This window comes from Juglans regia, chromosome 3, assembly GCF_001411555.2.
Source record: "Juglans regia cultivar Chandler chromosome 3, Walnut 2.0, whole genome shotgun sequence".
Taxonomy (NCBI): domain Eukaryota; kingdom Viridiplantae; phylum Streptophyta; class Magnoliopsida; order Fagales; family Juglandaceae; genus Juglans; species Juglans regia.
Window position 1 is genome coordinate 2,560,707 of NC_049903.1, and position 16,235 is coordinate 2,576,941.

General features: G+C 36.2%; 2 protein-coding genes across 3 annotated transcripts; one reads left to right on the forward strand and one right to left on the reverse strand.

Moving 5' to 3' along the window:
- The first annotated feature begins 531 nt into the window (after positions 1-531).
- Positions 532-4,095, forward strand: LOC109011941 (protein trichome birefringence-like). Its single transcript, XM_018993350.2, has 5 exons — positions 532-1,761; positions 2,232-2,424; positions 2,569-2,762; positions 2,882-3,040; positions 3,363-4,095. Exons 1-5 carry the CDS (start codon positions 743-745, stop codon positions 3,715-3,717), a joined length of 1,920 nt encoding a protein of 639 aa, XP_018848895.1. The 5' UTR covers positions 532-742; the 3' UTR covers positions 3,718-4,095.
- A 3,089-nt stretch (positions 4,096-7,184) lies between these two features.
- LOC109011942 (homeobox-leucine zipper protein HOX11) lies at positions 7,185-9,076 on the reverse strand. Of its 2 annotated transcripts, none has more exons than XM_018993352.2 (4): positions 8,655-9,076; positions 8,062-8,357; positions 7,872-7,951; positions 7,185-7,737 (listed from the first exon to the last, which is right to left on the reverse strand). In XM_018993352.2, exons 1-4 carry the CDS (start codon positions 8,956-8,958, stop codon positions 7,401-7,403), a joined length of 1,017 nt encoding a protein of 338 aa, XP_018848897.1. In that variant the 5' UTR covers positions 8,959-9,076; the 3' UTR covers positions 7,185-7,400. The 2 variants fall into 2 exon arrangements, with proteins under 2 accessions (XP_018848897.1, XP_018848896.1); XM_018993351.2 differs by having other exon boundaries at positions 8,062-8,381.
- Between the last annotated feature and the right edge of the window lie 7,159 nt (positions 9,077-16,235).

Below are 16,235 nucleotides of genomic sequence, written 5' to 3' on the forward strand. Positions count from 1 at the left end.
ATAATTATTTTTAAAAAAATTATTATTACAAAAATTAATTTGTTTCATATAAATCTTATATTTTATTTAATTTTAAAAATGATTATGCTATAATTACATTAAATATCTATTCTCTTTAGAACGGTGCTACTCTACCGCTCGAATAGCACCCTTCTATTACCGTTAATTGTAAAAAATAATTTTTTTATATTTTTTTATTTATATTTTTTAAATATATTTAAATATTTTTTTAAATAAATATTAATATATTTAAAATCACTTTCATCATTCGGTAAAAAAAAAAAATGGAACGGTCAAATCGAGCGGTATGGTTTGGGCGGCATTTTTCCTTCTCTTATTACAGGAACAGTCATCATTTTTCCTTCTCTTTATCCGTTTATTACAGGAACAGTTTTGTTGGTGAAACGTGTGTACTTTCATTTTTGCTAGATGACACGTGTACAGTTATTCAAGGTGAACGGCCCCACTTTAAGAGTGGCAGTTGTGGAATTAAAAAGAGAACAAGCTCACTAAACACCTAACTTTCCCAAATGACGAGAGTCGTCGTCTACTCGGAGTAAACTCAACCCCCATCCTCTCTCTCTCTCTCTCTATCTCTCTCTCGGTGCAGTTTATTCACGCTCGCCATAATTATCCATCTCTTTCTCCGAATTCTGCACAACTCTGTGTCACTTTCTCTAACCACTCTCTTCCACTTTAAGGTCTTGGGCAAAATAGGCAGAAACAAGAAAAACCCTCCTTCATGGCCGAGGCTAAAAAGTACATCCCCATCGCCGGCGGGAGCTTGATCTCAGACGTCAAGAGCCTCTTCCCCATCCTCAAAACCAGAAGAACCGCTGTTTTAGTATATGGGTTCGTGTTTGCTTTTGTTGCTTTCACTTTTTTTTTAGCATTCAGTCCCTCATCCAACTCTTCCTCTCCTTGGTTCATCAACATTTTCGGTGGTAGTAGTACCAATAGCAGTACGGGTTCAGCGAGTGACTCTTACAGATCTCAATTCTCTTCTATTTTCCCAAACTTCTTCCCCGACAATTCGTCCGCACAACAGCAAGTTGATAACTTTTCTTCCCCTCCACAAAACAGTACCTCTAGATCTAGTAATACCGCATCCCAATCTCCTAATCTCACTGAAGAACCTTCCACTGTGAAAAACAATACTCAACGTTCAGTAAATTCTGGTAAGGGTAAACTCCCAAACTCAAATCAATCTAAAATTGTTGCTCCGGAGGCTCCGGTGGCTGGCAATCACAGTGCAAGTCTGCCGGTGAATTCAGCTCCTAATGTGGATAAAGAATCACGTCTTGTGAGAAATCAAACTCAAAGTTTAGAGAATTCTGATAAACTGAAAGTTTTGAAACCAAATCAGACTACCGTACCCGCCCTTAAAGCTCCGGTGGCTCCAAATCAGAGTGCGATTCTGCCAGTGAAATCAGATTCTTCTAAGAAGACAAATTCTGGGGAAGAAGTGAAAGATGTTTTAGGGAAGGGTGAGATGTCGAATAATACGGCTTGGCTATCGAAGAAACAGAGAAATGAGACTAAACCAGGAGTGTCGGCGAAGCAGGGGAACGATAGTTTGGTGGAGTCTTTGATGAATTGCGATTTATTTGATGGGGAATGGGTGAGAGACGACTTGTATCCGCTTTACAAACCCGGTTCGTGCTCGCTTATCGATGAGCAATTCAATTGTATTCTTAACGGCAGGCCCGATAAAGATTACCAGAAAATGAAATGGAAACCCATGGGATGTAATCTCCCAAGGTATGTGGCGTAATTGTATATTTCTGTTTTTCTACGACAATTTAGTTTTTACGGTTATTACGATATTTTTAACCTTAAAAAAATTGACTTTCAATTGAGATTCCGGTTCTGTTATCCTGAGATTGGCGTGTTATAAATAGATAAACCTTGTTTTTACTGTTAGATGGTTCTTCTAAGCTTTGAATTAATATATATATATATATATATATATATATATATATATCATTTAAACTAATAATTGAGTTTAGTATCCGAGGCTTGCTCTGCTTTGATCAGATTAGGTAGTGAGTTCCAGCCTTTCAGTTATTGATAGTGTTTTTATTTTTGGGCTTTGCTCTACTTACGAAAAAAAAGAATGTTTATGGGCTTTGTTCTATTATACCTTGAACATCTATTGGAAGCGATTCATGAATTTAGTTTTTGGGTTCGTTTCTTTGATGAGACTGATTTTGATGGATTGTCATATGTAGGTTGGATGGAAGTCTCTTGTTGAATTTGTTGAGAGGCAAGCGGCTAGTTTTTGTAGGTGATTCTCTGAATAGGAATATGTGGGAATCTCTTGTTTGCATCTTGAGGAACTCGGTGAGAGATCAGAGTAAGGTTTATGAAGCAAATGGGAGACACCATTTTCGCGGGGAAGCTTCATACTCTTTCATATTCAAAGTAGGTTTAATGACAAACCTAGTTATTCGTATACTGCATTAATTTCGTTATTTTATTTAGCTTTTGCATCATTTTCTTACTATGTGGTCTTCATCTTTCTTCCTTTTACGTGTTGTTTCGGGTTTGGAATGGACGGATGTGTAGGATTATAACTGCTCTGTAGAGTTCTTTGTAACTCCTTTCTTAGTTCAAGAATGGGAAATGCCAGACAAAAATGGAACGAAGAAGGAAACACTTCGGCTTGATTTAGTGGGGAGATCTTCTTATCAATATAAAGAGGCCGATTTCATTATCTTTAACACTGGACACTGGTGGACTCACGAAAAAACTTCCAGAGGGTAAGTTCAACTTCACTTGTATATTGATACTGGCTGAAATTTGTTCTTATTTGTGCGAAAGGATATATTAATTTGGAAACCTGTTGGAGTCAACTGATATTAACTAACGAAAATTGCAGGAAAGACTATTATCAAGAAGGAAGCCATGTCTACGGTGAACTGAATGTTCTTGAGGCATTTAGAAAAGCTTTAACTACATGGGCCAGATGGGTTGATGCCAATATAAATCCATTAAAGTCTCTGGTCTTCTTCAGAGGTTATTCTGAATCCCATTTCAGGTAATCTAAGAGAAAATCAATTGAAAGTTGGTGATGCCTATTTTTTTGGATGAATAAATTCAGGCAAGACCATTTTGGTTTATTTCCCCTAAATACACTTGATAATTTGAAAAAAATATATATATTGTACAACATTTTTTCTTCTCCCACTTCTAAGTCTTCTTAGATTAACAGCATTCAAAGCCCTGTAATTCGATAACAATATATTAATGAAAAAGATTGCATATATAAATGAGCCACCTTTTTTCATCTGTAATGTGTTTGTAATTCGACATCATTGAAGTCGCATCAAGAAAATGATTGGCTTTTGTCTTCTCTTCAGTGGTGGACAGTGGAATTCTGGTGGGCAATGCGACCAGGAGACTCAGCCTATTAAGAATTTAACATATCTGAGGCCATATCCACCTAAGATGATGGTTTTGGAGAAAATTCTTAAAGGGATGAAAACTCATGTCACCTACATGAATATTACAAGAATGACAGATTTCAGGAAGGATGGCCACCCTTCAATATATCGGAAGCAGAAGTTGTCGGAAGAGGAAAGGAGATCACCAGTTAGGTTTCAGGACTGCAGCCACTGGTGCCTTCCCGGTGTACCTGATGCATGGAATGAGATTCTCTTTGCCGAGCTTCTCATTGAAAAGCACAAGAAGCAACAACAGCGGAAGAGATCTTAGGTAAAACTACACAAAACTTTGGGCTGCATCTTCATTTTTACGAACCATAAGTTGCAATCATACCAATGTGAAGTATAGTTTTTTTTTTTTCCCTTTAGAATTATAGTAGCAAAAAAGATACGAGAGATGACTCAAGAAAGATTGTTTTATGTCATAAATTATGAAGGAGAGTGTGAGTTAGGAAAAAAAATTGAATATTCTTGGAAGAGGATGTCAATCTGTTCTGTAATAAAATCTCTTTGTTTGTATATGAACGAAAGAAAGGAAGGGTAGAGTAGAGGTTCCAACTCAAGGTTTAATTTGTTGTTGGAAAACGGTCTCCCTGCATCCACTTCATATTCTTATAAATAGAGCCTCAAAGGCTTTGAAGATTGTAAATGTCCTGGACTACTGTTGTTTAGATTGTTGTTGTTGTTGTTTTTTTTTTTTTTTCCTAAAGCAAAAACCCTTCTGTAATTATTCTTCCCCATCCCCTCGCCATTACTTTTTCCATGTTGCATTCATGCTGTATTCGTTAAAGACGTGATGGTTTTAACCCTTTCATGCCTTGTGCATGAGATCCTTGCGGTGTCCCGGACGACGATTAGGTGGTTGTTTCATGTCCATTTTGTAATTTACGTAGAAACTCTCTCTAATCAATCATCTTCAACGAAAAAAACCACCAGGACTCGGAGGAAGGAACAAGCCCCTTCCTCCTCCTCCTCCTTTCTCTGCTATCCCTTCTCCCTCTTTTTTTTTTTTTTTTTTTTCTGCTCTCAAGTGGCTACCCAGAGACAATAATTACAAGTTCGGAGAGAGAATTAAATACACACCGATTTTTTTCCCGACTGTGTCACATGCGATGTTAGAATGTTAATCATAACGTGAGAAAATTATTGAGTGAATCTGACCCGTCTGTTGGTGCTTCTTCCTGTTGTAACGTCTTCTGCCTACTGCCATCGAAAAATAGCCATTATTAGGGGACCAATTATGCTGAACCAGGGACATGATAATACAAATTTATTGAATTGAATTTTGGGGGGAAATTACCAAAGATGATGGTTTTATACACCGGATTGAGAATTGAATAATTTATCTCAAGTGAAGCTTCCTTTATGATTTGTTGAGACTCTTTAGGTTTAAGTTTTTTTTTTCTTGTAAACTAATTTTATACTGCCAAAATGAAATCACACGACAACATTAGTCGTGGATGGATGTAATTAAAGCTGTGTTTTGCAAATTAAGATATGGGGGCCCTTTTTCGTATCATCGTTTGCTCCACTGTAAGACTAAAGAATAGTGTTGTTAAGGCCCATCATATTCTTTTTGTCCATAATATTTATCTATCTTCCAGAAATGCTAATTAGTTCATAATAAGCATTATTAATAAAAATATTGCCATGTAAAACTCGAGCCTTGCTCTGCTGCTGCTGCTCAGCCTCAAAACCATTTTAGTTTTCCGAATATATGTAGATCCAAAGAATTCCTATTTCTTCTTATCGACGTACTAGTTGGGGGTATTTAAACTGATATGCAATCTCTTGCTAAATAGCTGAAGCCTGAAAGGCTCAGTTCAAAGTTTTTAAACTGCTCAGCCAGAAACGTCCAAGAACACTCGTTGGAAAATCATTTCTCCTACATCTTCTAGGTCTGATGTGGGACCTCGTGTTTGAATTCACCTATATTTAGCTGTTCAATGCACAAATCAATCTCAGACAGGCATACACAGCAATTTAACTTTTACTACCTAACATCTAATTTGCTCCTTTTTTCATGAATTTTTCAGTTCAATCCCCCTCATTTAAATATATTCAAATTGCCCCACCTCCCTTGTCTTGCCGAAAGGTTTCACCCCCCATTAAGAGGTTCCCCTCACGGGTATCTCGAAGAGGGCCGTATTCCTCTATCTCCCCATCTCCAAACACAGTACTATTTTGGAATCCAAAGTCAAAATCATCGTGCATGCAGCACTCGCCAACAATAATCATCATGAGTCCCTCTTAGCCTCAACCATCCAGTTTTACGCCCAATTCGACAGGCACACATAGTGCTACTGTTGGTTATGTGATACTTGCATTTTTAGAGGGGGGAAAAATCTCAACTTCCTAGCTCTTTGGTTGCAGCTCCATGCCTCCCTCCCATGGCAAATCGTGCTACTGTTGCCTGTGGATAACTAGAAAATGAAAAATGGTTTCGGCTTAGCCTTGTTTTCGTTGCATACCATACTGAATTGCACCATTTGCACAGTTTAGTCGTTATCAGCCTTTTTGTGTAGTTGCTTTAGACAAATTCAATTAATTGTACCTTAACTGACAATGCCTGAATGTATTTTGTCTTTAACTTTAAGGGATCTCTCTCATTCAAATGATTGGGCCATGGTGACAATATGCAAATGTGATTCTCTTCCAATTTTATATTTGATAATGTGTAACTGGATCATCCAATTTGGCAGCACTGCATTAATTTGCACTGCTTTTGAAGGAACTTTGAATCAAAAAAAGTGATTCCTGCAGAAATTAGTGTAGTTGTCATGGTAAAGTCATTTGTCAAACAGTCACCAAATAGTAGAGTGGGAAAAATTCTTCATACATGCATGCAGAGATGTGCACATTGGCGAGGTATGGTCCATATGAATGCTAGCTCCTCCTACAGCCTATGCCTTCCACGTGGTGGATAATGACAACGTCCAGGGAAAAAAACAAAACGGAAAAAATATGAGTCGACCGACATTGGAGTACGAGATAAGTTTTCCAATCCCATTCGATCATATCACCCTATTAACGTGATAATATTCGTCAACTAATAGCAGAGCTGCAAAATTCTTGGAAGAGCAGCTGCCATTACCCTGGGTTTCAGGAAATAACAGATATGCATATTTATATATATATATACATATCTTATAACTAATTAAAAATGATCACGAGAGCTTTCAGGAAATTGTTTTCCTTTTGAACTGTAACCCTTCAAGTTAAGTACATCAACTTTATCACCCGATTATATATTAAATCTGTGCCATGGACGCGTGCAATGCTAATTTACCTAAAGGTTACATCGCGGACAGCAGGAGATCCAGATCCTGCAAGGCTGCAGACAGATTGCAAGATCGAAATCTTTTCCCCAGTTTGGCAAGTAACTGAACGTACTCTCAAATCCTCTTAATAATTTTTCTGGCAAGGTGGTTTTAACTTGTTTCATTGTTTGCGTCACTTTTTCCATCCAAGACCGAAAAATATAAGCCATGATTTATTATATAGCTAAAGATTAAATGGGTCATGCAGATCCTCACCAGCAAAATTAGGATCACAAAACAACTGTATAGTAGGCCTACTTAGCACGCAGGATTAGGATCACAACATAAATGGCATCCAAAGTTCATTCGTGCTGATCTCCCTCTAGTTCTTGGGCCCCAAGTCCTTTGTTATGCATTCTCAGAAAGAAAACACAACGCAATCTTTAACAAAACCTAAAGCAACAATTCAATAGAGAGAGAATTTTGTAACAAAATCTTTTGTATTTTTCTCATGATCAATCAACAAATATCCACCCTTCTCATGTATTCCCCAACGAAAAACTCCATAAGAAAAGAAACTAACCACGAGGGACAAATTGGTCGCAACGGGAAACAGGAAAATGTTCCAAGCCAAAAAGTATATACAACTGGAAAAGTGGAGTGCATATAGCTAGGAGTAGTAACATCGATGATCTCAAGAAGTAGGCTTCTGGGCATGGTGCATGTGTGGTTGTACTTGATATACTCGACCCTTTGAAAGCGACAAGGCTGCAGCTGAGTTTTTGGTGGTGGTGGTGGTGGTTGTGGTGTTGGTACCAGTAGCATTGGAAGAGGTTGTGGTGGTGGCTACGCGCTCACACGAGGGGCACATGGTGAGAGTGGTGGCAGGGAGCTGCATGTAGAAAGGTTGAGAGGTTTTCAAAGCTCTTAATTCCTGCAGTTCCTTTTGTAACCTCCTATTCTCCTGTGTCAACGTCTCACAACATCTCTTTAAGTACTCGCAATCGACCTCTGTTTGCTTTAGCTTCGTCCTGTAATTTTCATATAATTTTTCCCAAATAGTAAACTTACGTAAATAAAAACTGAATTGGAAATACAAGCGAATAAAAAACTGGATAAACTAACTCATTAACAGGAAAAAAAAAAAAAAAAAAACCTAGAATACCTTGCTCTTCTGTTCTGAAACCACACTTCTACCTGCCGAGGACGAAGATTTAACTGTTTTGCCAGAGCAAGCTTTTGCTTCTGCACATGAAACAACAAATGGATGAATTAACTGTTTCTAAAGACCCTTGTAATCCAAAAAGAGTCTAAATGATACACATAAAATAACTGGCTTTTGAAATTGGACTTACAGGGTTGAGAGTACTGTGCTCTTTGAAACTCTCCTCCAGGAAAGCAGATTGCTCTTTGGAGAGTCTGAGTTTCTTCCTTGTAGATCCGTTTTCGTCATCATCACTAGCTCTTGAACTAGCTCTTTCAGTCTCAACGTCCAAATCTCTCTTGGTTCGTCCACCGTTCCTAACACTGAAATCCATCTGAAACGATGAAACTGTACTGTTCGGAGAGGACAGATCCGCCCCATCGTCTACCTCGTCCATCGCTATCGCCATCGGGAAGCGATTTACATCCAATCCTCTTCCCATGCCATCTGACGAACCCGGTTCAGATACCACTGTTAGAAGCAAATACATGTTAAACCAAAAAAGTGAGTACGAAGAACCTACCAAAACCCGTAATATTGAAAGCTGACTCGATTAATTAGTTTGCTTAGCGAAAAATCAAGAAAATAAGCATCTTCGGCAGCGTGCGGAGAAATTTTGAAGAGAACAAGAAACCAAAACCGAAATCATGGTTACTTTTACTTTTCCAGTCTTTCCCACCGTTTTCTTAGAAACTAAACAGAGTTATAAACAAACATACGCGTATAGGGCAAAGTGGGCATTACAGTTATCAGTAAGCCAAGGAAATCGAAGCTGTGCTGGAGGCTGGCTGCGAGGAACAGGTGAGAAAGGTAGAAGATCAAGCTGAACAGGTGGATCTGAAGAGATTTTTTTGTCACCCTCACCTCTGATCACTTCTCTCCTATCACCAATCTCACGTGTGTCTCTTTTCTCGTCTGATCTTCCACTGAAACCACTTCCAACGCCCATGCAGAACCCTAGAGTAGTACCACTGTTTGACATCTTCGTTGTTTTGTCAAGAAAAGCAAATGGCTTCGGTGCATCGCCAAGACTCAAAGCTAGCTCCATGTTGAACCAAATGAGAAAACGAACCACAAAGGATGGTTTAGACTGGCTTTGGATTGTGGAGGAACAACTAGGAGTTTAAAAAGAGACTCTATCCGATAAAACCTTCTTCTTTTTCTTTTTTTTTAATGTAAACACACAAACAGAAACCCTAACAACTGCCTTTTTATTTCTTTTTGCCTCGCGCGAGTAAAGATTGACCGACAAATTCAGGTTGACAAGCGCACGTGATTCTATTTAATTATAAAGCGGTTCACAACCTAGGGAAGAAAGACAGGTTTTGTCTAATGATCAAGCTTAAACTATAGCCAGTTGGGTTATAAAAAGAGTAGAAAAATCGAATATTTTTCACTTATTTTTGTGGTAAAAAGAAGAAAAAGAAAAAGAAAACAGAAATTGAGAATTTCCTTTTATCAAGAGAATGTTTTATTTTAGATATGTTTTTTTTTTATCACGAACGAAGCGCACTAGAGAACCTTCTGTTTTAACTAGAGGAAACACATGACCAGCCTTGGCCGCTGGCTGGCATGCATGCATTCGTCTGTTTCCAGGCTACCTAATTTATGCTGGATTTGATGATGCTTCTTAAACTCCTCCTTTAATAAGTGAACACTGAGATTTTTGCCAGCAAGGATCGACTACATTTGTGCAGATGGATGGAGAAAAATAAAGACTGTTAATTAGTGATTATTACTCCTGAGTGTCACTAAATTATTGTGTTCTTACCAACAAGGGCCACATCATAACAATGAGAAAATGATAAGTCATCCAACGGCTGCCACGGCCCTGTTGTTTCATTGACTAAATGGATATATTATTATCATCATTAAATTGATAATTAGAGAAAATGAATAATGATTTCTTACCAAACTCACAATTATTATATGATATAGCTAGCGCAGTACTGTTGCCTTCTTCGTTTTCAAATGATGGAAACCGATTAGCCCCCCTCACACCTTTTTTTCCTCTCTCAAGCCTTTGCAGTTTTCCGAGTTAAAATTGTGTTATATAACTGTGACGTAATTCGACTGATGGCTCGGTCCGCTGACTTACCAATCAGACAGTGCATCTTTACTGGTTTCACCCACGTGTCGGGCACTAATTGCGTGGGTCACAACCAAAGGTGGTAAGCGTGATGCGTGGACAGTGGGAAGAAAAAAAAAAAAAAAAAACAGAGAAAAAGAACATTGGGAAGGATTTAGTCGGATTGGCACGAGAATTTGACCATGATAATGTGTTTTACTCGGGCAGACAAAACGACAATCTTTTCCTACTTGAAGGAAAGTTCTGTTTTTGAGAGAAACAATTTTCATGGCATGATTGAGGGTGGCTAGCTTTATAATTTGCTAGAGCTGAGAGCAATGAAATCCCCGAACTACCACCACCTGAAAGCCATCGTCGTCGGGTCGACATGCATGTAGGTATCCAATGAGTTGTGTACCTGAGAACTGGGTCCCAGCTCATCGGGTTTTCATTTATGGTTGTAGTTTATTGTTTTTTGGGTTGGTGATGTTTGATATAAATGAGGAGGGTAGTGGTCCCACGCGCGTGGGTTAGCTTTTTAAACAAAGTCGTGATTAAAATACACATCTAGAGGATGTGACCAGGTCAGATATGTCATGCTTTTGGGATCATTGCAATTATTGAAGTCATGCAGGCTTTAATGATAAGTTGAGAGAGAGATATGGGTGAATTATTGGGTGGGACCCTGAGAACCGTGGGATAAAGGTGACCCCATCGAAAAGCCACACCAACTGCTACTTCCAACATTCCTAATCAACATTTTTTATTTTGATGAAAAATTCTATACGTTGTATTATTATTTTATTTTCATTCAGTTATATTTATTATTATTAAATAATTATTTATTATATTTTTTTTATCATCTAATAATAATACATGTGTTATATATAATTTAATATGATCAAAATAAAATAAAAATATAATATATAACATTATTCTTTTTACAATGATTAAGCATACATATGAAATTTGTATTAGTGATTTAGTCAAGGCAACTCATTGGGCATGGACACCGTGTCTTTACACCTGCTTTACACCTGCTTATGAAGTTAGCAGCTCGAGATGACAAAAAATAAGCATGGTATCTCCTCTCCTCTCAATTCAGACAAAACTCGTTAATACCAGCTTGTTTAGGTACTGATTTATCGAGAAAAATGGATTTTCGTTGTGGTGATGGGGGATTTGTCGAGTCTAAAATTTCAATCCTGGAATTGACTTCTCGAGAGGAATCTGGGCATGAAAAGTCAGGATATAATCAAATGACATTCATGACTTGTATATTGGATACCCCCAAAAAAATCCAACGGTTGTGGTGATGGGGGGTGTCACACATGATCATGAACTTGCTCGATCAAAAGACTGAAAACTACCAATCATTTGCTGGAAACGTAGTCGAGGGCCTAACTTGATGTTAATGGATGTGCATTCACATGTGTTTCTGACATATAAGATGGACTTCCCACCTAGTCATGTTAGGTGAATGGTCCCATCTTGGAATATAAAAAAGCCAATCATTTCGATGATCGATTTATGCAGTGTTGCAGTTCACACCCTACCCTTTCCTCATTAAAAAGCTCTGAAAAGGATCATCTGCCCTAAAACCGGGCATAATCTAGGGGAGGCCGGAGCTCTCAGTAATTTATTTCTTAAACATTAAGAGCAGTCGCATATATATAAGGCGAGGAAGGAAAATATGTAGGCTATTTTGACTATATAGGATATTATATATATGTGTGTATATGTATACATATAATATGTATAGTTGTGTGTGATATTATATATACCTATGGTTCAAAGTCCAGACCCCATAATCACGTGTCAATGTCAATGTAGTTTGATCCGAGAATTCAAAACCTGATTCAACCCTAAATTTCAAATTTCAAAATAGTTGGGAATGCAAATTCAAATGTTTGTGGTGAAGTTTCCAACACTATGTATCAGAATTAGAATATCGTTGCCTTCGTTGAAGTCGTTTTACAGGTTACTGAAATTTTCAATTTTAGTGGCATTTAAAAGTCTTTTGCTTTGGTTAATTAAGTTGGCTTTAAGACAAGGTTTTCTACCTATTCTTTTTGTGGCTTGATGGAGTCATGGGAAAGCTTTGTCACGTTTGACCTGGATGATATATCTTAATTTCCCTCACGTACATAAAATAACACTACCAGGTGTTTCCATGAACGGGCCACTTCACATTTTGGACGACCATACGAAACAAATGGCTGTAAAACTGAAACTGAAACACCCACAGCAAATTTAAGCTCAGGGAAAAAGAATACCATCAAGCTAGCAGGGGAAAATTAAGAGGGTTGTAAAATAAATTCTAGTACTTCCTTTGATGCAAATCACTGATAGATCTATGTAGTACTCGATTTAGCAGTACTGAGTTCAGTCCGGAAATTTGTACAACTAAGATCTAAAACCTATTTCTTTTTAATGCTACGTGCCAAATTTATAATCGGCGGTGCAAGCTTCAGAGGCACATTTACTACGAATACGAGTACAGTAAAGGAGTGTCGTACGTTGTTTTGGTTTTCACGGTGGTCCTATATTATATTAATCCTGAACAGTATTCATTGATCTCCAAATACCGCACATATCCTATCCTCCTCTATACTCACTGTTCAGGTAAGGATCTAATGGATTCAAATTTCAGACGACACGTTATAGGAAAAGAAAGAAGTCATGTTCGTATTGTAATGGACAAATGCGGCGCCTATCTGTTGTAACAACTGCATTCCAAAACAAAATCGTAACGTACGTAAATTATGAACTTTTTTTTTTTTCTTTGCTTGTTCTATGCATAGGAATACAAATTATATATTATTCTTTGAAACAACTGAAATTTACTAAACCAATGAGTAAAATGAAAGACAGTATGCAAGGTTACATGCTCAGCCAAGCATTTAAGTCTACTCTAGACGTGTACATACGTACAATGTGCAGTGCAGTGCAGTCCAGCTCAGCATATATGGAAGGATGGGACGTAACGAGATGGGAAAAATCACGGAACATACATTATATTTTCCATATATACATAGAGAGAGGCTAAGCAAGCTAGCTGTAGGTAGGAAAAAGACGAAGTCACGTGAAAGAACCGTGAGTAAAGCAATGATGAGGATGGTTAGAGGAGTCAGAGGAATGACGTGAGAGATAGTGAGATTAGAGATGGGTTATGGGCGCGAGGGAGCTATGGCGATGCAGATTGCAGCAGGGATGCATGCAGATTGCAGCAGCAGCTGCAGCTGCAGCATAGGTAGAAAATTGTTACATTACATCGAGACGAATGATCAATAATGATAGCAGACTGGAGATAGGGAGGATGGAGGGTAGGGAGTGGGACCCAAAGGAGAGAGGGGACAAGATGCAGTGTCCTAAGGAGACAATTTATACAACAGCAATCATTTGTACGTCGGATGTTTATGTATATGGGTTTTGCTCATTCCTTTTGAATTATTATTTGATGGACCCCCACACCCACCTTCCCACCTCCTCTTAAATTATTGGTTGATTGTTTTGTGTAGTCTTTACCATCCTTCGTCGTTTTGCCTTCCACCTTCTACATTTTATATAAGGGCTGTGCTGCCCTTCAGCCGCACACCGCAACACACCGTCTAATCTATTTATTTTTTTATTTTTTTTTTCACTCAATATACTAAATGTGCACCAGTTTTTATAAATAGTAGACTTATATTTATATTTTTTCTTTATATAAATACTCTAGCCATAGTATAATTATATAAAAATAATTTTTTAAAAATATATAATTTAATGTAATTCATCAAATTATAAATTTTTTTATTATAAAATAAATATAATATATCGAATAAATTTATATCAATTTATGAAATTATTTTTATATAATTCATTTATGTTTTATTTAATCATCATTTATTTTTGGGGGACCCTAACTTCCGTATTCAATTTGATTTCTTCCACATTGCTTCGTTTGGTTCCTAAACATCTCTCAACTCATCTCAACTCATCATTACAATTTTTTCAAATTTCAATATAAAATATAATAAATAATTCAACTTTTTCAAATCTCAAAATAATAATAATATTAAAAAATAATATTCTAACAATATTTTATCATCTCAACTCAACTCAACTCAACTCACTTCAACATCCAAACACAACATAAGAGTATGAGATTTGAATTATGAAATAATCCATTGACATCACAGCGTGAATGATGCTACATTAAAGAATATTCATGCAATGCAGCCAGGGTTGTCATGATGGGTCGATCTATCTTCATTTTTCACCCTATTCGATGAAAGGACTGTTTTGTGTTAGTCCAACTCCATAACAAATAATCAAGATCCTTTACACCAATTGATAATATCTTTATTTTTCTTAAATTTAAGAAAAATAAAGATCGGATTCTCCCTCACCATATATAAAATAAAAACTCTATATCACATTGTACATACTAATTACTATATATTTTTTTAATAAAAACTTTGTTTTAATAGCAATGTTGCAAACTTGTAATAAATCCTAGCTACTACAACTAGTCAGGTACTTTCTCAAGACTAGTAGACCTCGTGGATATAATTTCCACCCAATTATTGGATTTTCGTATAGATTAATTGCGTGTCTTCTTAGGTGGAATATGAATGATCTTGAGCTACCTACCTCTTATATGGTTGGCCTTATGGAATCATTAAGGTTATAGTGTCTTGATTTTAATGCTTCCGTTTGGAATTAATGTATCTCTTGGTATTGACTTATAACTATGATTTTTTTTCGTCACAAGTAAAGACAATTAATAAATTTAAGATACTGTTCACTTTATAAAAAAAAAATTTAACCTTATACAAATGATTGAACGTGCCTAAGAATGTAATATTTCTTTCAACTCGTTTATTGAGAATTTTTGAAAGGCGCTGATCAAAGGGTAGATAAAAATAACATACTTACACAAAACTCTACATACTTATTTTTTTTTCGCATGTAAATGATGCAAAATGAGCTTATTTTTATAAAATAGCGTTAGTTTTGTAAAATATTTTATAATAGTATCTTTATACTAAGATGTGTCGTGAAAAATACTGTGTATAATTTTTCTTTCGAAACTATACATACTCAAAGGGTAGTATGGACTGCTCGGGGGTAAAAGGTGTGTAGTAGCTAAGAATGATGTGAAATATCAGCAGGAAGTAGCTTTTTTTCCTGACTGGGAGCGATCAGAGGGTAGATACTGGGAGTGTGTAATAGAATCTTGGAGATTCGGCTTTGACAGAGGGACTAGCTAGAGATGGGCCTAGTAACGGTAAAAACTAGCTATGTCGAGAAACAAACACAAAATATATATAATCAGATTCAACTCTGCAGCAGTGCTCTCTGTGCTGCAGCAGCAGGACTACTGTATTTTTTTATTTTTATTTTGCAATGATGACTTGTTTCAGGGCCCCTTCTGTCCCTCTCTGAATGTGTGGTGATTTTGATTTTCAAGTTACGTCTAACTTTAAAACGAGTATTATATCTAAAGGAAAATACTACTATACCTATTCTATTCTATTTGATACCTCTATTTAACTGTTTGTCTTTATTTATTTATTATTTATTTATTTATTTAATAATTAAAAAAATGATTTTAAATGTATTAATATATTTTTTTTATTTTTTAAATATATTTAAATATATTAAAAAAAAAAAAAAAAAACTGATGGGCGGCAGAGTAGCCGCACCCATATCTAAATATCTCATTTTTAATTTAAACTTTTTTTTTTATATATAAGATTCAGAATTTTTTTTTTTAATTTAAACTATTTTTATACATAGATCACAATTTTTTTTAATTTTTTATAATAAATATTAAATTCATCTTAATATTTAAATATATTTTAAATTCAATTTAGATAAATCTCACGTAATTTAATCCACTACATAACTTATTATTATTCTTAAAAAACTCAACTGAGTTGAGTTTAACTCAATATCCCAACGCAGCCTTATACGTGGTGCGTGTAGGTCTGATTAAATTTTAAGATGAGTTTAATATTATTTAAGAAAAATTAAAAAAATTATAAATTTTACTTATAAAAATGTGTTGAGTTAAAAAATATCATGGATTTTATGTGTAAATAGATTTTGGGTTGAGATAAATTTAATAATTTAAATATTAAATTTAATTTAAAATTAGATTGAATTGAGTTGATTTTAATTAAACTTACAACCAAACGGTGCCTAAGATTTCCTCTCTTTTAATGCCAGAGTCCGTCCTACAAAGCTAAGCATCATCCTACCTCCCA

Excerpts from the sequence above, each read along its gene's own strand:
- LOC109011941 (XM_018993350.2), top strand. The coding sequence starts at position 743 with ATGGCCGAGGCTAAAAAGTACATCCCCATCGCCGGCGGGAGCTTGATC. Across the intron at positions 1,762-2,231 it reads ATGGGATGTAATCTCCCAAG|GTTGGATGGAAGTCTCTTGT; the intron begins GTATGTGGCGTA and ends TGTCATATGTAG. Across the intron at positions 2,763-2,881 it reads CACGAAAAAACTTCCAGAGG|GAAAGACTATTATCAAGAAG; the intron begins GTAAGTTCAACT and ends CGAAAATTGCAG.
- LOC109011942 (XM_018993351.2), bottom strand. The coding sequence starts at position 8,958 with ATGGAGCTAGCTTTGAGTCTTGGCGATGCACCGAAGCCATTTGCTTTT. Across the intron at positions 7,952-8,061 it reads AGCACAGTACTCTCAACCCT|AAGCAAAAGCTTGCTCTGGC; the intron begins GTAAGTCCAATT and ends TTTCATGTGCAG. Across the intron at positions 7,738-7,871 it reads TTTCAGAACAGAAGAGCAAG|GACGAAGCTAAAGCAAACAG; the intron begins GTATTCTAGGTT and ends TGAAAATTACAG.